Here is a 25,815-nt window from a genome sequence, read left to right as displayed (position 1 = left end):
AGGGGTGTCTTGAGGAGGGTCTTTATTTAGGACTGAGGGTAGAAGCTTTTCCTGAGTCTCCCAGTGCTGAACTGGTGTACCTGGTACGTTCTTCCGGCCTCGGCAGGGAGAATAGTGTCTGCAAAACACTCATCTAAGTTGCCTGTAGTTAGTCTGTCTTTGTTTCTGTTTGTTCAGGTTTATTATTATTATGAAGATTGCATTTTTTTTTTGTTTTCTAGGTTTCTGTGTTCCTCTCCTCCTGTGTTCCTGGGCTGCCTTATTTGTCTCATTAGTCCTTCCTGCTCCAGGGTTTCTCTCAGCCAATCAGCTCCCTGCCTGTTCTTCACCTCATTCCCCTCACCTGAGCTTCATCCCCTCATCAGTCTAGTTTGTATTTAAGTCCTGGTTTTCAGTTCAGTCTTTGGTGGATCCTTGATTTGGTTGTAAGATCTTTAGTGAAAAGTGAAATGTGATCTAGTGGAGTCCTTCGCTCCTTTTACACTGCCTGTTCATGGCGAGAATATAATGTACTTGTGCTGCCTCGCCAGTCTGTACCTATATATGGTACAATCGTGGAAACAGAATTGTCTCACCTTTAAGCCACAACGGGGGGTAGTAACACCACCAAAACAGTGTCTGTACAAACAGGACAGTTGGCAAGATAGGACTATGGGCAGGACGTGAGTGATGTTGCGATGACATGTTATGTGTGCAAACCACTGGGGGAGGTTTAAAAGGCAGGTAGCAGCAGTTGGCTAACTCAAAGAAGAAGAACAACAGAGGCAGTAAATGTTCGCAAAGTGGGAAAACAAAGAGGTCCGGGACCTCCGTACCCTCTGAGCAGAGGATGCGATCAGCTGCCACATAACAGAGGAGGTAAATGATTGTTATTGTCATGTTTATGCCATTGTTGATGTGTAGAAAGCGCTGCAGACGTGCATGTTTTATGTCACACAAGAGGCAGACGCTGTTGTGTTAGATGTCACACCCGTCACGCCTCTTTTGGTTCCATGAAACTGGCATGCCATTTAAAGTCACACTGCAACAGCATGATGCCGTCGGCATTTGGTTCTGTTTAAAAATACAAAGGAGGCATAACGAAGGGACTCTGTAGCGGCCTTATAGCACAGTCTCTGTGTTTTAAAAAAAAGGGCATTTAATGCTTAATTTTTTTCTACATTCTGGTGAATTTTTATGCACCAATTTGTGCATTTTCTATCAATTTGTTTTGTAAATGTCTTTGATTTTGGCTGCTACTGTGCTACTTTCTTGTAGTCATTGGTGGGGACAAATGCGTATGTTGTAAATATTGAGGACATGTCCCCTTTGTCTCCCTGAAATGTACACCTACGGTGACATGTTAACTCCCCACTATCATAAATAACAGAACAGTGTCCTCTCTGTCCTTAATCTGAATCAAATATACTTTATTGATCCTTGGGGGCTTCCAATTAGAAGCACAAGTACAAATTATGTAAAAAATATAAAATAGAGGTGCAGTAATTAAAACAATGTTAACACTAAATTATAAATATGAATATTGTGCCGAATGCTGAGTAAAGTGTATAAAAATATCTAAGTATGTGCCTTATGCAACAACACAATGTATAAAACTAATATGTAAGTTAGAAATATGTGTATGATGCTACAATGTACAACACTAGATAGATAAATAAACATATATATAGAGACTAAAAATAATGTGTAATGTTATCTAAAGGCCCTGCACGAATTTCTACGGTTTTATATATATTTATATTCTATTTAGTGTATTTGGATAACAAGACCAATCCGTATAGCCTTAAAGTGCACGCCAGAAATAGTCTGCTTTGGTCCCAAAAAAAGCTGAGTAACAAAGTTTCTCTCCCCAGCACCCCTGCTCCTGCACTTGCGTGCACTGTAGCTGTTTCCTCACCATCGTGCAGGGAGGCTTAACAGCCCCGGTGGCGTGCTGCCCGCTGCCTGCACACCGTCACATCCTCAGGGCGCTGCGTGCCTCCTCTGCCGGAGCTGTTATTGTAAGAAAGCCCCCAGTGTGATGATATACATGTAAGTGCAAGTGTGTGTGCGTGTGTGCGTGTGTGCGTGCGTGCGTGCGTGCGTGCGTGCGTGCGTGCGTGCATGCTGTGAATAAGGGAGGGGTGTATATGGTGGATACATGTGGAGGGGGGTGCTGGCTCACAGAGGGCACGAGGCAAAGCAGGCAGATGGTGACCTTTTGGAGTAAATTACCATGAACCCTGTGACTTCTCTTTTCACTCAGTCTCTAGACCCTGCACGCGCGCACACGCATAACAGATAATAAAAATGGTGTCACGAGGCTGTTACTTTGTTTGGCATCAACACTGGACACTAAAGTGTTTGCGTCCATTAACTCAAGATTCCGAATAATTCTCTATAATTTTATGCACCAGTTCTGTCTCACTCCTCAGATGCTGCATGAATATAACAGTGTAACATCTGAAAGGTGTTTTAGATGTGGCACAGCAGAGGGCACTTTTTTTTTTTACACGCTACTTGGCTATGTGTGAAAGTACAGCACTTTAGGAAAAACCTGCAGTATGTGATACCATGTCCTCTATTATAGAAGTCTCCTTTCCATTAAAGTCATAGTTATGTTTACTTGATAAACTTGCTGGTCTACATTTAAGTAATAATGCTGTTTTTAAATTTGTGCACCTGCTGTTGCAGGAAAATGTATAGCTCTAACATGGAAATCAGATCGCCCTCTAACTTTGTCAAAATGGTTCTCAGAAATGAATATTGGAGAAAATAACTAAGTTCTGAGAAGCAGATATGATCAGTTTATCAAGATAGATATTAGATTGTATTAGATTGTAATGATTTTAATTTGCAGCACTGGTGTTGCCAACATGAGAAAATCAGCATGCCACATGACTTTCCTTGCAAGTTGTTAAACCATTCTTTTTTTTTAACTCTTTGCCCTGCCCATAATAGTTGTCTCAAAACAATGAAAATTACTGTTTAATTTAAAGCAGATTTGCAACAACACATGTTTGATGTTTGGCAGCTAATATTTAAAGAGCCAAAGCTGTAAAACCTTATTTGTGCCATTTTACATGATACTTCTAATTACCTGACTTCCCCCTAGACTCATTACCATAACTGTAATAGTATGTATGCCCTGTGGATATTTTCATATGTTATGCCTCTTGTGTTATATTTTGTTATGTCTATTTAATTGTGTGTATTTGACCTTGCTGACATGGTTGGCGGGATAAATCTATAATAGGGGTGTGGACTAGGGGGAGGATTTTATATTGCTATTTGTTTTGCAAATCTCAAAGTGAAAGGAAATAATATATATATATATATATATATATATATATAAAAATTTAATTAAAAAAAAAAAACACTGGACACTGCATGTTATAACTTAGGTATCCATGTGAAAGAGTCCAATGTCGGCCGCTTCTCCCAAAGTACAGGCTGTAAAGTAGGCCAACTCCATCCCGGAGCTATCTCTCCTTCTCTCTGTCACACATTTTTACTCTGAGTGGGTGTGAGCGTGATTTCGGGTCTCGGGCGTGAACAGCTGTAGTAGTCGTGACTCCGTGCTCGTGAGCGGCGGCGCGCTTCGGCTTCACGTCAAGAGGCATCGTTTCAGCACCAAGGCCAGGGCTCGCGGCTAGAACAATAGGCGGCTCCGCGCAAAGTGTCGTTTAGGGACCGCGGAGAAAAGCTTCACCCGCTAACAGTCTCTCGGAGAAAGAGTTTAAGAACACACTTTAAAAAATCATATCGTCGATATAAGCATAGCGAATATATCTTAAGTTTAACTATTGGAGGCTATAGTTTAATTGAGTGAGTTATGGACAGTTTTATTTTATTTTTCGTGTGAGTGAGTCGGTCGTTTTTATCGACGGTCCCTTCAAGTTACGTCACGGATAGCAACGGCTTCAGTGGGACGACGCTGAAGTTCGCTTTCGATTCATAGCCTCCAATTTAGCAGATTAGGGGAGAGTTAAGGAAAAGATCATTTACATCGCTTGCCAAGCAAACCTCGGCTTTTTGCACCTCCTACTCTGGTTAAACCATGTTAGACATTCAAGGTAAAGCTTCAACACTGTCTGAAAACCATTTTCAGAAACTTTTATTCTATTTCTGAAGATGCAAATGGAGATTTTAATGCATTTTTCACAACTAGATTACACTGAAACGGATCTCTCCCGAAAACCACTATACACTAATATCTGAGCTAGATTATCCCAGAGAGATTAGAGATTATTTAAAAAACAGTTTCATATAGGTGAGACCTATATTCTATTGTGAAAATGAAAAAAGGGGAGACTTTACCAGGTTTCTCATATCTAGACCACATTTAACCAGGTCACACTTGAAACTCAATAGGCTGTAGGCCTACCTGGACGGGTGGAATTTAAACTAGATTATTCCAGAGAGGTTTAAGATTATTTAAAACACGTTCAGATTTGTAAAACATATATTCTATTTATGGAAATGCAAAAAAAGGTGATTGTACTGCGTTTTGTTGAGTGTCAAAAGTAAAAAAAAACAAACAAAAAAAACGCAGTGAAATGTACTCTTCTTTTTTTTTTTTGTTGCACTTTCACAAATAGAATACAGATTTCACAAATCTGAAACTGGTTTTTAAATAATCTTTGGCATCTCTGGGATAATCTGGTCCAGATCTGACCCGTCTAAATATAGTGTTTTTTAATCTTCACCCGGTCCAATGTGGTCTAGAAGGGGAAATATTCAGCAAAATTGACACAAATTTGAAAGTGAGTTTCAGGCAGCATTTAGAGCTTTATTTAAATTGTCTAGCATGCGTTTACCACAGTAGGAGGTGCAAAAAGGTCGCTCGCTCGGCGGTGTAAATTTCTCTTAACGCTCCCCTTAACTGCTGAATCGGAAGCTACGAATCGGAAACGAACTTCAGCGCCGTGTCGGTGCGCGGAGAGGGGGAGGGAGAGAAAGAGAGTAGAGGAGATACCGGCATCGGACGTGAAAAGCCATCCAGCCGTTGGACGGGTGAGACGCAACAAGAAAATAGAAATTATCAAGAACAGCAGGGTGAATAAGATTAGTCTCCGTTACCGGTTGGGGAAAATAAAGGCAAGGCTGGAGAAAGTCTTACGCGACCGAGCGAGTTCAAACTGTTGGACGTTACTCGAATTCTAACGGTCGGTTAGCTTGTTATCACTTTTTAATTAATTAGAAATTGAAAGTAGTGAAAGGGAAACTAGCTCCGTCCACTTTGGATTAAAATACAAAAAAAAGTCGAGACGTTGGTGAAATTTCGGCAGGACCGGCGACAAGCTGTGATTTCACCTGCTCGGACTCTCCTCCGCCACCTCTGAGACCTCCAGACCGGGAACACCGGGGGTTTTGTAAAAACACAGCCGAGCCTCTTGTATCTGTACACCGAGAAGGAGGAGGAGGAGGAGGGAGGAGGAGGAGGAGGAGGAGGAGAGGGAGGCAGGCACAAAGAGCGGAGAGCATCCAGAGAGAGGGGAGGAAGGAGGACGGGACGGAGAGAGCGCGGTGAGGACAACAACGGGGACCCAACAGAGAGCATCCCTCTTTAATCTCCGACCTGCTCTGGGAACACTCTGCCCGTAAACATCATCTAAAAACGGTAAGAGATTTAATGCATGTAGCTTCTATATGTTGTTTTGTTGTTTGCTCGTGATCGTGCGCGCGCATGTGTGTGTATGTGTATGTGTACATTGAGGGGGGATCGGACAAAGAGCAAGGGAGCCCCATGACATCCGTGTGTATGCTGTAACCTACAGCTGGCTAAACAAAGAAACCGCTCTATTGCCATGATTTACCCCCAATCACGCTGTTTCTTCTCTTTTTCATGTGTAGGGATCCTGCACGCTGTTTATCCACCAAAAGGTAATGCATGTTTACATATATTTTCGATTTATTATATATTTATATTCAATTGGGGAGGGAAAAAAAGTCACATTAGTGTTTTTTGATTGGCTAATTAACATTTGCATAATTGTTTTACCAGAAGCTACTGGAGCCCTTTGTCATCCGGCTGGGCAATAAATACTGAAATTTATCACGCAAATAATCTTAACGTTTATTTACATAAATTGGGCGCACATTTTATAGCCTTGAAGCATATTCAAATAAGACATTTTATTAAGAATTTATATTGATTTTTTTTTTGTGTTTATATTTATTTTTTCTATCTTACAACTACAAAGTAGTAACACTATAATACATTGAAAGCACTGCATATTTTAAACATACGCCCCTGGGGAAATATTGCAAATATTATGATAGGAATCTTGAAGCTTATAAGTGTATCAATTCTAAATTCATTATTACACAGACATACTATAAGTCACTGTATGGATGAGTTTGAGTTTATTAACATTTGTGCTCACAGTTAACAACTGAATAAATGCAGAATTTACAATAAAAGAAGAACTATACCCATATATTACATTTACAAATTAAAAAAAGAAAAAGATATATATATAGTCACAAACCCAAACTGTACATATATAAGTACATGCATACACCTATGCATTTGCTCTCATACACACCATATATCATGCACTTTCATAAACCATGCATACATTTACAAAGACATTTAAACAGAAATGTGCAACTGCAAAGCATTACACAGCCAAAGAGCCCCATAAACTTAAGCAATCTGTCTTTGTTAAAACTGAACAAACTGAACAAAAAAATATTTTTTTGTCACTATTATTCCCCACTTCTCTGACTGTGACCCAAAAACTCATCCAGCATCGGTTGCTCCTCTCCAGGGATACCTGCTCCTGATCTGTTAGCCCCTTAGCCTCCGCAGTACCCAGTCCTCCTCTCCACTCTGTCCTGATGAAGGAGGCCGACGCCATCAAGCTGTTCGTGGGGCAGATTCCCCGGAATCTGGAAGAGAAGGACCTCAAACCCATCTTCGAGCAGTTCGGCAAAATTTATGAGCTAACTGTGATTAAGGACAAATACACTGGCATGCACAAAGGTAGGTCCGACCATCATAACACAGCCTAAATGTAGAAAGACACATAAATGGATAGATGGATAGACGTGTGACAGTAAGGCAGATAGATGGGTGGATTTTCCTGCGCTGAGAGTCACATGTCACCATGGAAACTGTCACACCTCGTCTCGTCTCCATCTCTTGTTATCGCTGCAACGTGAGAGCATGAGGACAGGCAAACAAAGTCTACACGTACACTGTGAATCAAAAACGTGCTTATGCATGAGTATGCTTGTGTCAAAATTTACTAAGAATACTATGTATACTATGTGGTATACATAGTTGGCAGACTCCTCGTTGTGTTAATGATTCGGAGGCTTTAAATGATGGCCCCTTTAACAATAGATCGGTAATAAACTGTAGCAAACACACTCTCTCTCTCGCTCTCACACACTCAAACACACACACACACACACACACACACACACACACACACACACACAATGACCTGGGGTCCTGTGTGTTTTGAACCAGATTAGGCTGTATGCTCCAATCAGTGTAATGGCCCTGTAAGCCTGGGTGACACAGGGGAAAGAATCTGTTGTGTTGAGAATCCCCACGGCCACAGTAAGCCCCTCTTAAAAGCAATGAGATGGACCATAAGATGCATGTGTGTCTGCGTGTGTGTGTCATTATGTCGAGTCATCCTCGGCTCCTCAGATCTGTGTGTCTGAATGTTTCCATCCTAATCGTCAAATCTTCTCTTCTTTACTCTGAATCTACATTAGTCTGTCTGAGATGTCACCAGGATGCTAACCTGCTGCTAATCTTGTTGTCTTAGTGCTGGTGACAGGTGTAGTAAACAGCTCTGGCCAGCCAGCTCTGCTACCTTCCCCTCCCTCACACACACAGACACAGGTACAGCACATAGGAAAACAGAGGGAGTGTATTTGGAGTGATCGTGAGGCATGCATAGTGGTTGGTTTAGGGCAGAGACCTGACTGTACCGAGCCCGTAAGGCCTTGTTAGCCCCACGCACACGTCTGTGGTGCTGTCATGTGTGCTGACTCGTGCCGTGCCGTTCTGAAATGTGCCGTGCCGTGGAGTGTCCTTCTCTGCTCTAGAGTGCATCATCATGGTGTTGTCAAGTTTAGTTACAGTGCATGAATATATTTTTTTTTAATCCTTTCGCACAGTTCGTATAAGAATAGGGGACAAGTGCTCAGGGAAGGCATCAGAGGAGGAGACATTTAAATGGTGTGGCTGTGTGTGTTTTTGTAGAGGGGTGATACAGAAACAAAGATAGAGGATGACAAATATTAGAGCTGACCTTTTCTACCTTTACTCCTTTCCCTCCTCTCTTTTCCTGTCCCTCTCTATCTGACAGGATGTGCTTTTCTGACGTACTGTGCGAGAGAGTCGGCACTGAAAGCCCAGAGCGCTCTACATGAGCAGAAAACACTACCGGGGGTAAGTGCACATCGCAAACAAACACTCACACGCACACACACACATCCCCAGACAGTTTACACTTATGCAACAATACATACAAGCTTGCACATACACTCCTATCATAAGAGCCCCCTCCCCCCATCAACACACACAGACGCTACCTCGTATACACACACAAGTGGCCTCAGATCAGTGTGTGTCTGTGTGGCTGGAGGTTCAACTCCCATTAGTAACACTGTGACATAACTCAGCAGCCAGCAGGCGTCTTGCTGCTAAGGACAAACACTCCCTCTCACCGGAGACACGTAGGGTACTCCGTGAGCATAATCATTTCCATTTCTCTATCGTTCTCTGTCTCTCCGTCTCTCTGTCGGCCTCTCCGTTAGCCTCCGGTGATAGCTCCCGCCTAGAGAGTGTGTGTAATTAATGTGGCCATTCCCCTTTGTCTCATCCCAGTGTCCCTCAGTCTCTCTTGTGAGGGATCGTGTGCTGCGGCTGGGCAGGGGTAGGACACTGTTCATTATGGATGGGCCACTGTGCGAGATCTGTGTCTGTCTCGTAGGCTGTACCTCTCTGTCACTCGCTCTCTCTTTTTCTCTCTGACCTGGTTTCCGCTGCAGTTAAAAACGGATTTTACAGTGGCTGTTTTGGAACATTTTGCTTTTTTTACCCTTTTTTTCCACCAAAAATAGTGCACACTACTACCCAGCCAAGAGAGAGAGTGCTGCTGGTAAAGTACAGGACGCTCTGTGGAGATGACGGTTTCCTTGAGTGTGATTTGGAGCAGTTATAACAGAATAGTGAATGCACCTTCACCATCTCTGAGGCGTTCTCTATCTCATTCTCTCTGTGTCGCCCTGCCACTGATCGGAGTTTCAGTTCCTGCACCTTCTCTGCAAGCTGGGGTGTTGATAAGATCTCTGTGAGAAAATGGTTGGAGGAGAGCCTGAAGAAAAGGCTTTTGGGGGGGAGGGGAAACGTTCTGACACACTCCAACACAAATCCCTGCATACATACATACATATTGCACTCGTGCATGCTTTTAAATGCAGCTGGGAAATGTCTCCTTGTGCGCACACACACGTACGCGGCATGTTAATAATGACATTAATCCAATTAGGGCCTGCTAAGGAGTCTGACCTTTCTGCGAAAATCACCTCTCCACTGTCTGTTGGGTCTCAGTCCTCCCTCTCATGCTGCCCTTTGTCCTTTGACTTGTCCCTCCAACCCTCTCCACTGGGTTTTTTACTTTTATTCTTCTTACTGATGACATCAATAATGGGCTTGTTGCAGGGAGGAGATAGTTGCAGTGAATTTGCCAGATAGATTGTGATGAATATTCTGGACACACGGAGGAAACATTTGCAGGGAGGATACTCATTAGCGGCTACAGATTTACTAAAGAGCCAGCACAAAACAATCAGAAGCACCACTCCCCTGAGGAAGGCTAGTGCTGAATCGAGGGTGTGGCTGTCGTGTGCTGGGTTTTCAACAAGCCTGGACTGTCCGTGAGCAATAGTAATGTTTCCGTATGTGGCTTTCCTCAATTTGGAGCACCCTTCTTTCCCTTTAGAGGCTCATATGAAAGAGATACCATTCTTTTTTCTCTCCAAATGCTTTTTTAGGAGAAGATGCACATGTGCAGGAGTGATTTTTCCATCTGATTGCATTTTTCTCAATACCGCAGATAAGTAAATTCACACTGTATGATAACCGTCAACTTTAACACCGCTGTATACTCTGAAACTGGTATATTGCTGCAACCCTACTTCAAAGAAAAGTCTCTCAAGAATATGAAAAATGAAAGGAAAATGAAGACTCCATCATAGCGTTCAGTGAATTGGTGGATGAATAACAGTAAATAGAAACTGTGTACACAGTTTTTCATCAACACTTCTCTTTATTCAGCGCACTCACAAATGTGTGTGACTCATTCCCACAAAAAGCCCCTCTGGTGTGTTGACTGCTGCTTGAGTTTTTAAAAGAAAAATCCAAAATTAATTCCTCAAAATAATTCCAAGGCATTATTTTGGTGGCTATATTTTTGCCACCAGTATATTCTCTAAGGTTCAGCTCTGCTATCACTTTCCACTACCTGGTTATACCCCTTCTCTATCCTGTGTGTCTTTCTCCCCCTCCCTGTCTGTTGCCTTCTTTGACAGGATTTAGAAATGACTTCAGACGATTTCTTTCTCCCTTTCACACATCCTCCCATTGTCCCATTCTTTTCTTTCCCAAAGAATTGCTTTTTCATCTCTTCCTTATTCCTCCTTTTATCCCCCCCACACCCAACCCTCCATGCTTTCCATTTTATTTCTTTTTTTTCTCCATCAAATCCCCTCTGTCCTCTGTTCAACTCCTCCCCTCACGTCCCCCAGTTTCTCTGCACCAGTAGAATATTACAGAATGTTCTCTTCACTACCCCCAACCCTTTCATCGCCTGCTCCTTTTCCTCTCTAAAATCTCTTCATGGTATCCCTCTTTCATCCCCGCTTTTCCCTTCCTGCTGTCTTTTACTCATTTTTTTTCTCCCCTCGCTGCACGCTTGCGCTTCCTCCTCGGATTCTCATTTCACAGTCATTTATGGTAACCCTTCTTCTAAGTCCTACTCTCAACGTCAGTCTCTCTCTCCCTTTCCCTCCCGATCCCTCCATCCCCCTCGCAGTTCCTCTACCCCTCGTCTCATTTCCCCTCCTCTTGATTAGTTGACCCTTTTGACCGTTTCACACCCCCGTCTCCTCCCCCTCCTCGCCTTCTTCCCCGGCTCCACTTGTTAAGCTGCATGATTAGTTTCTCACAAACTCATTTTCATAGTCAGATCCGGGGCTCACCGTGGGGCAAGGGGGGCTGAGGTGTGTGTGTGCATGTGCGTGTATGCATCTTGAATCTTGGGATCGTTCTTAATTGCGGGAACTGGAGGAGCGTCAGGCACCTCATACAACTTTAATAGAGCTGTAGCATCACACACTCATACAGATGTGTTTCTCGTACACCATGGCCAAGCAATTAGAGGTTTGATGACAAGTCCAATGCTACGGAGTGCTCTCGCTGCCTCTGTCTGTCACTCACTGATGGGATTTAACGCTGATTTAACGCTTCCAACCAGCCAGTAGAGGAATGAAAGGAAGGAGACGAACACGCAGAGAGTTGCAGAGAAACTACACCACAAATGTACCCCTGCTAGCTTCAGCAGGGGCAGTGGACTGTCAGATTGGAAAATGAGGAAAGGATAGAGGGATTGTGAAAGAGAGAAAGATGAACAGATGGCCTTATCAGAGTGTCCTGCGCCTTGTGTTTAATTTGGACACGGAGAGGGAACGAGATGCGCAGAGGGAGCACGAGATGAGGAGAGGGAGAGAGTTACATTATATTAGTCACAGTGGCAGAAATTTAACAGTGGAACCACAAGCAAGTCCCACTGTAGCACACAGATGTTTTGGTGTATTAGATGTGGTACAGAGATTCCCCCTGGGATGCATCCACACGAAAGAGCTCATGTTTAGCTGTCGTATATCTGTGCTAATTTGCACTTGAAAATTGAATTTTTCATTTGCATGCAGGGGGGTGGCACCAAATGGGAATAATGAGAAAAATATTCAGTGATGGAAAAATATGCTTTTATAAATAGAATTGTTGGTTTTACATTGTTGATACTGAGCTAAATGCATGACTGATATTGCTAAGTGAGAGCAGGAGGAATAAGAATCTCTATCAGTAGCCATTAAGTTGTAGTGTCCTTGTATTTAAAGGTCCAGTGTGTGGGATCTGAGGACATTTCTTGGCAGAAGTGTAAAATAATATCTACTGCTATGTTTTGCATCATGGGCCAACCTCCAGGGTAAAGACAGGCTAAAGACATGAAGCCAACGCAAAAAACTCCACTTCCTTGCGTGGCCACTTGAGGCTGACTCCAGAAGCCAGTCAATCCATGTCAATAACAGTAATTTACCCTCTCTGTTCTATGGTGGCTAATCTTATCCTCTGCTTGAAGGGTAACGAGCATCCTAATCTCATTGTTTTACCTGTTTGCGGACATTTACGCCGAATGTTCTTTTTTTTGTATCAGCCACTAATTGCCACAGCGGCTTTGTAAATCTCCTGTGGTGGGTCTCACACATAAATAGTTCATCAAAACATCACACCTGTGCTGCCCATGGTCATGCCTCTCCGGCTTTACATTTTGCACAGATGTCGTTACGGCGCTATTAGTACCTCCAGTCCCGGCTCCGAGGCAGGACAGCTTTGTCACCCCTTTCTGCGATTCGACATTATACATGTATAATGTATATTATATATAGCTATAGAACAGCAAGACAGCATAACGCTGGGATATTCCCGCCTTGAACAGGCAGAGAAAATACGCCTAATAAGTCAGATCCCACCCCTTGCTTCTCCACAGCTCCACCCTCTTGTCCACATATGGACAATTCTGGCTCAAATGTAAAAACAAAATTGCGACGGCTGAAATGCCAAACTAGAGGCTTCAAAACAGGACTCCACAAACCAACAGGTGACGTCATGGTGACTATGGTTTTCAATCGTTTATTATCAACTGAAAATTTGCATCGTGCTGTCGTTACTTAAAAATGAGCGGTTTATATCTAAATATGGAGCGTATCCTCTTCCATGGAGTTCAGCCATGTTGTTCCACAGTAGCCCAGAATGGACAAAACAAAAACTGGCTCTACATTCTAGCTATTTGTATTTTTGTGTCGGTGACTGTAGTTCTCCCACACGCTTGGCAAATCCTACACACTGGACTGTTAATATTTCTTTTCTGATCTACATTCATGACATTGAATACATGTTGTACCACAAGCTATTGCCTTGTTAGTACAGAGGGTTGGTGGCAGTGGGCCGACAGCGTGTGTCCAAGGTCAGAGGTCAGGGCTCAGCCTCTAGTTAACAAATTCAGGATGGTTAGTCCCAGCTGTAAAAAAATGGTGACGGGGGATGGTAAAGTGAAAGTTTGGATTCAGAATGTTCTAGTCTTTGGTGTTTTTAATACTTTTTACAGCATAATTAGTTTGACATTTTTAACTTGAATTGAGCATGGTGGACTATGTGAATTGTTACATTGACCAACTTAAAATGTTTTTTGTTCACATTTCAAGCCTGTATATCATCGACAGTTTGTCTATATTGAAATTAAAGGGAGCAGTTATATTTTGTACTTGTGATGACACAGAATTTATAGTAATCATTCATACAAAACCTTCCTTGCTTTATCCTAATCTCCATGCTTCCTCTCTCTCTCTCTCTCTCTATCGCTCTCAGGCCACGCTTCACTCCCCGTCCGTTTAGATTTTAACCTCACATCTCCCTCCCCCTCTCTATCTATCGCTCTATCTTTCCCCAGCCTACTGCTGCTGTATTTCCTCCCTTATCTTTCCCCTTATCTTTCCCTTTTGTTCTCTGCCGTTGATATCTCTCTCTCCATTTAATCGGCGCTCCCTTCTCTCTGCATTTATCACTCCCTTCATCTTCGTTCTACTTCAAACACAAGTGTTCATACATACACACATGCATGCACAATCGCAAACACACTCGCACACATCTGTTTGGTCACGCTGGCATCCGCAGATCTCAGTGTAGGTGAAATTAAAGTGTGATAAGCAGCTTACCAGGTGTGTGTTGTCATGCTCCACTGCTCTTCAGGCAGCACTCTACTCCCTGTTCTTTGATTAGAGCCAAACGGAAGCCTTCACACACACACACACACACACACACACACACACACACACTTAGACATACACATTTTAACTCCCATGACACACGATGCCTAATAAATTATTAAAAAGGCAGAAGAAGTGACACAGGACAAGTAGTTAACAATAACTGATACAGCAGAGGATCGATGCACATATGAAAAATATAATAAAAGTTTGCAGTAGTGATATTGATTAAATGCATATGCGTAAGACGGCGTTCCTCAGCTCATAAATTGGAAGAGTTCCAGAGTTACTGCTGGATCATGCAAACAAGACAGGAGCTGTTATGTATTTTATTGACCCTGGACTGAAGAGAGAGAGAGAGAGTGAATTTGAAATTTATGTCTCGGGGCTGAAAAGGCTATATTTATTTGCATGCACAGTATGGACTCATATGGACTCAGCTGGTTTCAAGGTGCAGCAGTTTATGCCAGTGCTACTTCTTTACAGTTAGCGCTACATCACTTAATTTTTTAAGAAAATGATATGTATGCCCACAGTGTTAAGTTTCATAGTATCACGGTATTACAGAATTCTTATTATGATCAGTCAAAATGACCCTTAAAGGAGTGAAATCAGATCAAGTTAGTTTTGGTTAAACAAATGTTTTATCACTTTAATGAGGAATGCATGCCATTTTGTAATGAAAAGTAAGGGTAAAAAGTCTCCCTTTTGAAAATAACTAAAATAAAGGTGAGATTTTATTCCAGTTTCATTTTTATTTCCAGTATCGTAGATAAACAAATGTACACGTTATGATAATCATCAGCTTTTAAAACCAGTATATCGGTGCAACCTTACTGGGAAGTTATGTATTCATACGTCTGTCTTCCAGTGCTTATAGTTTATCAGATCCACTTTGGACATTTAATGTTCGCATGTTGTGTATGTTCTGTACGTGTGTTTCCATGTGGAATCTAAGATGCCTGGCAGGCAGCCTCCCTATGGGGCAAAGCTATGATGAGCAATTATCCACTAGGGCGACTTTGTAGGCTAATTTAGCATATTTATGTGGTCAGCAGCACTGTTTACTATTCCCCTTCACTGCTTACTGCTGCACTTTCAATTCAGAACAGACTCCAGCTCCCTCTCTCTCTCTCTCTTTCATTTTCTCTCCGTCTCTTCCCTCTCTGCCATCCCTCTGCCTCTATCTCTCCCCGCCTGATGGGGTTTGTGATGTGTATCGCTCCCCCCTCCCTTGAGCTGTTTCTCTATTTTTAACCTCACTGTGTGTGGGATGGGAAGGGAGTAGAGGGACAGGTGTAGGAAAAAAGTGTGTGCGTGCATGTGCGTGCCAGCAAGAAGTAGAGAGGAAGAGGAGGAGTCGGGGAGTGATATAGAGGGGCTTTGAGAGTGGAGGGGAGTTAGTTTGGGGTTGTGTACAGCTTAAACCAAGGGGGATTTAGCTTGTTTGTTTTAAACAAAAGTATTTGCTGTGTATGTGCGCTTGGGATATATGCATGTGCCTGCATGTGCCTACGTGTGTGTGTGTGTGCATTCAACATGGACAAAGAAAGAGTGTCTGCCTCATATTTCACCACAAAATCAAGGCAGAATCTAATCATAGCCTCATAACAGCCTGACCCTGGAGAGCGCCTGCCTCTCTAAGGCCTGACACACACACACACACACACGCACACACGCACACACACACACACACACGCGCACACGCACACACACACACACACACACGCATACAGGGACATTTGTGTCTTAGCCAGTTTGATTATGTTTGTGTGGACACATGATTACCAGGTTATGCGAATGTTCACTGCCAATTCTGTGTCTCTCAGATGCTGAGCCCTAAAGTAGCCCAAAGTTGAGTCGAGTCCATATCACACACCATCTGTTTTGTAAATCCAGCCAGCTACAAAAATCTGCAGGGCCTAGTTTCCACATTCAGAGATTGAAAAGAACTGTTTAGTTGCAATTATCTGTCATCATTATTGCATCTGATGCTGGACGATGGGCTTTGTTCTCCAAACTTAAAGCTGGCGTCAAACCTGGAGTGAAGCACAGCATGGGCAGCTTTAGTGTGCCCATTTAAATCCTGGATTCACACATGGCTTATTGCAAGCTGCACACTTAAAGTGATGAATTTAGATAATCAAAGCATGTCCAGTGTCATAATCCTCATATTTAAAATTGACGTTAAGTATAGAAATCTTATGATGGAGGAAGTCTTAAGTACCTCAGTCCATTTTTGTGTTATTGGGCAGTCTAGCTAAGGACAACAATTTTCTATTTTTCAGATAATTTATCTCCTTCTAGGAACATTGAAAATTGCTCAGTCACATTGCCTTTACCTTAGTATTTATACTCAGCAAAAGCAGAAAAATTAAATAAATAAATAGAATATATCCTATAGTTAGAAATATATTAATGGTGGTGTATCAGGTTAGAAAATATTTTGACTGCTAAAAATATCTATTTTAATATGCAGTAACCTCTTTTTCCCACCAGGCATATTAAAAACGGATTATCTGAAGTAGACTGAAAACAGTTTATAGAAAATAGGAGATTCGATGGGTTAGAAGAGTTAGTTGTCAAGCCACATAAGCATTTCTTCAAATATATACAGGTGAAAATGAAAACTTCTTTGCATCATCTCAAAATACGTGTCTCCTACTGTTATCTATCTCCAAATTATGTAATCTTTTAGTTGAGGGATCCTCTGAGTCCTCTGTACAAAAATGTAATGCCCAGAAAAAAGAATCACAAGAAGATCTCCTTCAGAGGACGAAGAAGCAGCATGTGCTGAAGCACAAACACAAACTGTTAATACTCAGCTCAGATTGTTGCAGTGTAATTGGCTGATGAGGACATACAGTTTGTGGCACCAGAAAAACGAAACACGTAATAGTGCTATCCTGGGCCTGTGTATTTAGGTGTGGACAGGAGAAAGGGATCTTTCTTTTAAATTTGTGTTTGGGAATTAAATAAAGTGAAAGAGTTCAGGAGGGAGATTAAAAATAGCTCTGGAGAATATATCAGGCATACATTTAACATTTGACCCAGAGCTTTTTATTCTAGGTGTACACCCACATAAACATAATACACTTAAAAAAGATATTGATGTCTTGGATCTTTGTTTACTTGCATAAAGAGTTATCTCACTCTCTTGGAAGAAGACCAGTAAACCAAAGTTCATTAATAGGATATAACAGTTATCCATAACTCTACCTCTGGAAACTATTATTTAAATTATTAAAGCAAAAAAAAAATCACCCTTTAAAAACATTCTGGATCCTTTTATACAGTATATAGAGAATGTTGAATCAAGTAATGTGTGGTGTGGGTGTAATGGGCATGGTGTAAATGTAAGTGGTCCTCAGCAGTTGCCTGAATTTAATTATTTTTCCTTGTTCATTTTAATTTGTCCAACTTAATTGCTGTTATTTATGATTATTGTTGTTGTTCACATTTTGTTATTATCTTTCAAATGTCTGAAATGTTAGGGAAGGCCTCAATTTAATGTCAGACAATAATCTCTGTGCTTTTGATTAGGGATATAAGAGATTAGTCGACTAGTCCGTTAAGCACTGCTGCTCTTGCTAGTTCGCACCAAAAATACTTGTCAGTTAAACTTATTATTGAAATTACTGTTATTTTATGCGACTGTGTACAGGGTGCAAGGTGCCACGCATTTCAGTGGCGTTTTAAATACAATTTAGGTATTGAAAAATCTGATTAACAATTTCTAATAGCTCAGATAAGATAAACATTTTATTTTCAGACAATGTTTAATCTCACAGATTAAACTGTGCTCAATTTTGCCGGTGTTTTCCCAGTTTTAGACTAATTAACTAGTCGAAGTTAAAACTTCCGTTTAAACTTCAGTGAAATTAGTCCTTAAAAACATTGCTTCTTTTTAGATTCATCTTGTTGTTGAAAGTAATTTGAAAATAATAAAAGATACTTCTGGAGAAAAATTACAGATATTACACATTGACAGATACAAATAGTTTAACTTGACTCATTATTGTAAGCACACATAAGGGGATGTCTTTCATTTATGTATTTTGGTTTTGAAGGGATTATCAAGGAGGAAAACAAGTGCCAGAGAGTAGAGTGTGCCAAAAAATCACTTAAATGCAGCGAGCTTTAACAGATGCCCAGATCTAGAGCTTTGATCATTGAGCAGAGTCACCGACGTCCAGTGCCAGATCATATAGCAAGCATCACTCGCTTCTTACATCAGTTACTGTAACATTCACCCTTTCATTTCAGTTCCCAATCACTAATCTTATTGTGCTGCTTTTGGTACATTTAACCGCATTTCCACCAAAAACATTTTCGGTGTAGTGCCCTTCAAACAGACATGCACCTAAAAACCCGAGATCTATTTTGCGTTTCTAAAGCAGATAGTACTCTTAAATGTAGGTGAGATGTTCCTAGATGGGAATAACAACGTCACTGCTCAATACAACTCTTGCTGTACAGTATTTCCTCTTCACTGATGATGCAGAGGGATGTCTGCACCTCAGTGAATGTCCTCGGAATAGGGTAGCACACCGACATTTTTAAAACAAAAGAAAAAAAAGAACGGGCTGTTGTGTAAAGAGTCAATTGATCACAATTGGACATTTAAAAGTAGTGGCTTTGTGGTTTGTGCATTGAGTCCTTTGTTAGCTCCGCCTTTTAATATCAGATCAGATTGATGCTTGGTACCTCAACTGAAGGGTAATGAAAAACAGGACGGAAGAGAGTGGTACACTTGGTACCATCCACAACTTTTGACAATAGCAACACGAAAATGATCATTCTGAGGGCCCAGACACACCAAACTGACATCAGAGAAGTAGCAGCCATCAAAGCCCCCTGCTGTGTCGCTTCATGTGACCGTGTCTTAGCCAAAAAGATGCACATGGACACACCAAACTGACCACCAACCAGCACGTTTGTTTTGCGCCTGTATGAAAGGAAATACCCCTCCATACCAGCAGACGGTGGTCATATGTATTCATTATTCAGAAAGGGAAACCGGAAGAGTGTTTTGACGCTAGTTAGCACATTACCAAAACAATCTAATGTTGAAAGAACAAAGCATATTTACCGTGCAGCAGTGAAAAACAACACAAACCAAAAGAAAACGTTTCTGCGAAAGAGCTCAGTAGCCATTTCATATAGTAACAAGTTTGTTATGGTGGTGGTATGTTTTGTTTGAATTGGTGGAAAAAAAAGGGCCAACAGCGTGAGACACAGTGCGGCGATGAGAGCCATGGACGCTCACCATCAGCCCAGCGTGGTTGGACGGCCAACCACGCTGGCTTGGTGTGTTACGGCATTAATGTGTAAAAAACTAAACCGAACTAAATCTGACTGCTAGGTAGAAATGAGGATGTGGGCGACCAAAATACATGCATGTGCTGAAACCTGAGTCTGGATTTAAAGTAAAACAGAAATAATATTCTGCAATATACGTTATAAAAAGGATGACGAGACTAAAACCTGCAGCCTGCAATCCAGACACCTTGTCTCAACATGTAATATTTATATGTCTGCACTAAGCTGGACGTATGGAGCAGCGCCCATACAATGGAGCTGAATGAGTGTGTGAATTCATCTGAATGAAAAGGGGGGTTAAGAGTGGTGGAGGAGGTCCGTGAAGAGATTCGGCATGAATAGGGGTGTATAGACAGGGAGGGGGTAGGGTGAGACAGGGGAGGAGCGGAGGAGGTCGGGTTAGAGAGAAGGAGGAAACAAGACAAAAGTTTGCCATAATGAGCGTGGAGGAAGGGGCCGGCGGGTGGTGCGTGGAAGAAAGGAGTTTTTCTGGGTGGTGGAGGAGTGGGAGGGAGTCAGGGCGCACTTCTGTCAGTTTAAACAGAGACATCTGTCAGAGGGGGCCTCTGGTGTGTGTCTCCATATGTGTGTGTGTGTACATAGTATATGCGTGTGTATGTAATTAGGCGAGCAAAGGAGATGACGGGACTTGCGTTGCACCTGGGGTATGACCTCCGCTCCGAGGTCTCCTCTCTGACCACACTTCAACCTTCTGTCTCAATAAATGGCCTTTTCACACTGACCACAGGGCAAAGCTGGAGCTTTATGGAGCAAATTACACTGTTGTAGATCAGCACACTTTACTGGGCTCTGTCTAACAACAGAGGACAGGAGAATCAGACCACTGGACTTGTGTAGCTCTGTTGTTCTTGGTTTGTTAATGAGTGTAGTAAAAAAAAAATTAAATTAACTTTTATGTGTGAATATGGCCGTATGTACATTAAATGGAAAGGATTTAGGTTTGTAGTTTTTTAAAAATGTTGAATTTTTGAGGAGATTGGAGCATATTTTTAGTTATTGAATGTATGATGTGGATACGTCTTTGCTTTCTGTGAATGGTTTATTACATTTTAAGATTTATTAGTGAGGTTGATCACAGTTGAATAAGTTCCGAGTTTGGATTAGAGTTCTTCCAATGCCAATTCCTGTGCTGGAAACGCCTCCATCGCTGCCTAAAATGCTGGATCAGCCCGATATACCCCGATATGCGCAAGCACACAAGTCTATGCACTGATTGGATACCAAGTTGTTTAAACCTCTGAGTTTCACAACTTGATTGAACAGCTGTTTTCTCGGAAATCAATTCTTTTTTTTTGCCACTCCAAAACATGTTTTAGATCGCCGAAGAAGAAATGTTTCCGGTCAAAAGTATAACCTTAGCTGTTAGCAAAGTGTCAGCGATTTGTTGATTTCTATTGTGTTGTCTCTGTATGCATTTATTCATGTTTTATAAAGGGTTTAACAATGACACATCTATACAGAGTTAGTAGTATTTACAGTTCTGTTCATTTTGGGGAGTCGGTATTGGAAAGGAAAAAAATGGTATTGGAACATGTCTTGTTTGAATATAACTTCCAAATTCAAAAGCCAGATATGTTTTCTTCAGGTGTATACACTAATAGGCTCATGTGTTGAGTATATGACTTCCATCTGAATATACAAAAAAAAACCATTTTTCTTCATTTTATGGCACTTATCTTTGACCTCAATAGAAAATACAATGACAACAAGGAAAGCTGTAAAATCGTGAAGAGAAAAATAAACAGCAGGAGGATTTAACAAAATGTACAAGGAAAGCTAAACATTGGATGGATAGTTTAAGGTGATTTATAGACTGTCTTGCAGCTGAGCAGCCAAATCATATTTGTAAAACGAGTTTTAGAAATTGTAAATGTGCCATGTGGGCTGTTTCCCAATGAAGTAGAAGCAAATAGTTTAAGAAAAAAAAATCTCACCACTATAAATTGATTTTACTCCTGTGGTGTGCACACAAATATTTAGAGTCAGTTTTAGGCTTTTTTTCCCCTTTCGATTAAGCCTTTCTAAAAACATTCAGGTCATTTGCATATTTGGCTTGTCTAAATTTTACGGGATCCTGCCTCACGCTGTAACTATCTGAGCATCCAGAAATGTGTCACTGGCTCTGTGTTGAATGTAATCTCAGTGAATACGAGATTTTTGCAATCATGAATTTGTATGGCTTTGAGCAGCCTTTTTAATTCACCAGCTCATTTCCCAAAGGACTTACTCTCCCCAAAATAGAAAGAAGGTCCAAGTGCATAGGTCTAACAGTTATCCGCTATAGTGCTGCTGGATTATGTTGGACTAAATCCAAAGGATCAAATTTCAGTGAGTGCTCCACTGCTGCATGCAGAATGTTCTCATTGGGGTTTGACAAAAACAGCATAATATTATAGGGATCAACAGGGTAGTTAGTTCTGCTTTATGCATGGTTTGATGCCATTACTATGGAGAGTGATGAAGGCAGAAAGAAAGGCACAGAGAGAGGAGAATATGTTGGTAATCCATGCTCCAGTAGAGAGGCTGATGAAGGGTTAACAGCCAGATAAAGTATTGAGTGGAGGAGAATGAGGGCAGACTTCTCAGGTGTGAAGAATGGAACGAGAGAGACAGAGAAAGGAGGGATGAGAGCAGGGGGATGGGCCGCTCAGGAGCTTGTATTATGGTTGCAGGCCCCCGTTGCCAGGCGACGGAGCTGAGCGAGATGCCAGGTTGCTAGGTAACCTGGGGGATGCAAAGCCTAACGTGGTGTGATAGAGAGAGGGGAGAGAGAGGCGGGGTGGAGCGGTGCTGCTGGGCCGCTCCACCTTCCCGCTCACTCGCTCCGTTTCTCACATCGATGTGTTTTCATCCAGCTGTGAATGAGAGCTGTAAACTCAGTTTCATCGGGGAGTCAGGGTGTTGCATGCTACTAAATCCTGACAGTTTTAATGACATACAAACACACTGAAACACACAGGTGATACAAGCAAGATAGCTGATATATAGATAACACACTGATAATGCTATTCTGTTGTTTAGGTTTGTGGTCATCATGATATGTAGTATCTTTCTGTCGTTTATGGAATGATGACAGAAAGATACTACATATCATGATGACAGTCGAGTTGAAAGAAATGAAAAATAAGCTCCACTTTCATGATTATCATATTCATACTACATATTATTATTTGTCAAGCATGTATATCAATATCTTCTGAAACACCAGTCATCATTATGAAGTTATTCAATCAGAAATATATTTTATATTATGGATGTTGCCCAGCCACTGTATAGCATAAAACCATACGGTCTGAGGCAAAGAGCCAGTCCAGTTATACTGGATTGGAAACACTTTATTTCTTCTTATTAACACAATATCTTTTCTACATGAATATGCACTGATCAGATATGAAAAGTATGTTTAGGTACCCATTTAAGCTCAAATAAAGGCAGAATTGTATCAAACATTCATGTAGTTTTTAGAAATGTGTGCAACTAGTCGACAAGTCAATTAAATGTTACAACTCTTGCCGATTGGGACCACAAATACTAGAGTTTATGCATGAAAATGCTGTTGTTGTAATAATCAGGCACTATTCCTTAAGATTTATTTTTCTAAAGAGTACAGTTTGTAAAAAATGTTTGTGTTTATGTGTTACCTTTTTTTAATAAGTGATGTTCTGTATAATTTGCAGTGTTTATAATGCCACAGTTCAGCAGCATTAAATATGATTTGGATTTATTGGAGAATATCATTAACATTTTCAAATGGCTCTTATAAGATACACAATCTTTTTTTCACTCTGTTTAACCATATAGATTTAATTTTGTTCAATTTTGACTGTTTTCCGAGTGCTTACTCATGTTTAGATCAGTCGACTAATCTAAACTTCAGTGTAAACATCAGGGAAATAGTCATTAGGAAAATCCGTAGTAGTTTTTAGAAAACAACATTTTCAAGAGAAACAAATACTCGGTAAACAGTCTTGCTATTTAGCTCAATTATGTTTTTGCCAAATCAACATAAGGCTTCACTACGCTGATGGTAATGAGTTTGTAGGCCTGCGAGGCATGTTGCAGCAATGATGGAGAAAAAAATGAGAAAAATGAGTGGGAGTCACACCAGAGAAGGAAGTGAATGAAAGAGAATGGGAGAGAGAGACAGGATGGAAGGGATGGAAAAAAAGATACAAAAGCAGAGATGCCCATGTCATCAGGCAGGGTATGGAGGGATTATGGAGTTGAGAGTGGGAAGAGGGGAATCGAGGATGGGGGAAGAGGAAGAGGGAGAAATAATGCTGGATCGTGGAGAAGGGATAAAAATAGTTTTCCTTTCTTGTGCACTCTGGAAAATGGACATCTGAAATTGTGTGGATGGAGCGTTCCAGAGGGAGATTGATGGGGGAAGGGTGTGTGTGCATTTGTGTGTGAGGAGGACAGATATGAAGAGAGAGTGTTTGTGTGTCATATGTGTTTGTGTGTCGCGCACACACACGCACGCACGCACACACACGCACGCACGCACACGCGCGCAAACACGAGAATGTTGTCATGCCATGCTCTGTAATCAGTTTTCATCTTGATGTTTACGGGAACATTTGTGGAGAATTGCCGAAATAAAAAAAAATTCATTCAACTCTAGTTTAATCCATGTTCCAAATAGTACACACACACACACATTTACATACACACGTTACCCCCTACCCTCATGATGTGGTGCGATGGTTTGTTCCACTGATTTTGCGTGGGTGGGGGAGGGGGTAGAATACGATTTGATTGGATAATCCAAGGATTTAATATCCCCTAATCCTGGCACAATCCTCTCTGCGTTACTGCAGGGAGTACGATTAACTGTATGTGTGTAGTATGTGTTTGTTTCTGTGTGCGCGCAAAAGGGCGGGTGTGCCGGGTGTGGGTAAAAGTGTATACAGTATGTGTGAGTGCGCATATGTGAGTACATGTACTGTGTGTGTATTTGTTTTGGCACCACAGCATGCAAATGGAGCTGTGTTTGCATGCAGGGCTCGGTCATGCGTGTGCCAGTGGACGTGCCTCCACTCGGTGCAAGTGGTCACACACGATCATATATCACATATCTCGGCCTCATGCATCGCCGCGCTGCCGCTCACATACACTTCTCTCTGGGATACAGAAAGGGGCTTCTTAGTATTCAGCAGGACGGATCAAACCTCGCTACAGTATGAAGCCAGCTCCGTGTACAGGCGCACGTTTGCAGATGGTTACTGTTAATTAAGTCTTAATTGGAACGTGAGTAATTAGAGGATAATTTTACTTGAAAGGAGCGTGCGGCCGCTCATGTGTGTTGGAGTAAAGGCAGAGAGAGAGGAGCGGAGTACAGTGTGACGGACTAGCAGAGACTGTACTTTATTTGCATTTTTCTCTCAGGCTCAAGGGAATTTTAATTACTCTACTACAATATAGATTCAGTTCTCTCACCTTTTCCCTCTCCTTCTCTAGCTCGGAGCTAAATCACACTGTTCCTCTCCATACTGCCTACATCCCTACATTATTCCTATAAATCTCATGTGCTAGTTCTCATACATTTTTACTCAGTGCTTTCTCCCTTGTTACAATAACCCTTAAAAACATGAGCAAAGTGGCTCGATTTCTTTCAGAGACAAGGGAAGAAGGCAGTGAGCAACAATCAAAGGAAAAAAAGACAGAAAGAGTTAAACAGAAGAGAAAAGAAAACTGCCAAAAAAAGGGAAAAGAAATAAGGAAAAAAACAACAACTAAAGTCAAGGCTAACACAATAAAGGGTAACAAGAAAATTACATTAAATTAATTTTAAAAAAGTATTTTTTAAAAAAGGTAGAAAACAACAGCAAAAAAAATAAGGCAATCACAAGACTTGGATAAAGACTTAGACATTGTAAAAAATCTTCAACACCCTTTAAATTTGTATTTTTTCAGTAGCTGTATTCCTTTTTTCCCTAGACATTTTTCTCTAGCCTTTTAAAAAATGTATTTTTCTAAATCTGCTAATAACTTGCAATTTGTGCAACATTTGTTACCAATTTGCTCATTGCCTTTTTTCCATGTTTTTGAAAAAATGCACCAATTTGCTCAAGGTTCAAAGGTTTAAAAACTTACAAAAGGCATCTGAAAGTTGCACAAGAAAAGTGATGTCCCTTCAGGTTTCAAAGGGTTAACTCAAGGAGAGATAAAATGGGTCGGGGGAAAAGATGTCGAGGAGGATGAGTATGAAGCACTCTCCAGCAGCACAAATTCTTTGTTTACCCGAAGAGCACAGCAGTCGCCCTTGGCAACCAGCATCCTTGTTTACCTACCCAGTGTGCCGTCATATGATTGCCATGACAACCAGCTGGTTGCCATGCCAATTTTCCGATGCCATTGTGTTGTCTTTGTAGCAGCAGTGTGCACCTCTCACCTGCTGTCTTGTGTTTACAGTTT

The 25,815-nt window shown here is 41.5% G+C and overlaps 2 protein-coding genes across 4 annotated transcripts in view; both read left to right on the top strand.

Moving 5' to 3' along the window:
- The window catches only part of adamtsl4 (ADAMTS-like 4), a 55,109-nt gene extending 54,740 nt beyond the window's left edge, over nt 1–369 (top strand). Inside the window, exon 18 of the mRNA XM_042489443.1 lies at nt 222–369. The gene's annotated coding sequence lies outside the window, so the exon portion shown is untranslated. The remainder of the gene's footprint in view (nt 1–221) is intronic.
- Nucleotides 370–5,468: 5,099 nt separating this feature from the next.
- celf3b (cugbp, Elav-like family member 3b) overlaps nt 5,469–25,815 on the top strand; it is a 33,470-nt gene continuing 13,123 nt past the window's right edge. For 2 of the 3 annotated variants that reach the window (XR_006105957.1, XM_042489573.1), the window contains exons 1-4: nt 5,469–5,602; nt 5,836–5,865; nt 6,756–6,970; nt 8,316–8,398. Coding sequence is in view for 1 of the 3 variants with exons in the window: in XM_042489573.1 (XP_042345507.1) it covers nt 6,826–6,970; nt 8,316–8,398 (228 nt within the window). In the remaining 2 variants the exon portion in view is untranslated. Of the gene's footprint in view, nt 5,603–5,835; nt 5,866–6,735; nt 6,971–8,315; nt 8,399–25,815 lie in introns of all 3 variants that reach the window. The other variant, XR_006105958.1, reaches the window with a different exon arrangement.

Source organism: Plectropomus leopardus, chromosome 7 (assembly GCF_008729295.1).
Source record: "Plectropomus leopardus isolate mb chromosome 7, YSFRI_Pleo_2.0, whole genome shotgun sequence".
NCBI lineage: Eukaryota > Metazoa > Chordata > Actinopteri > Perciformes > Serranidae > Plectropomus > Plectropomus leopardus.
The sequence above is the reverse complement of the archived record's forward strand: the minus strand, read 5'-3'. Positions and strand labels throughout refer to the sequence as shown.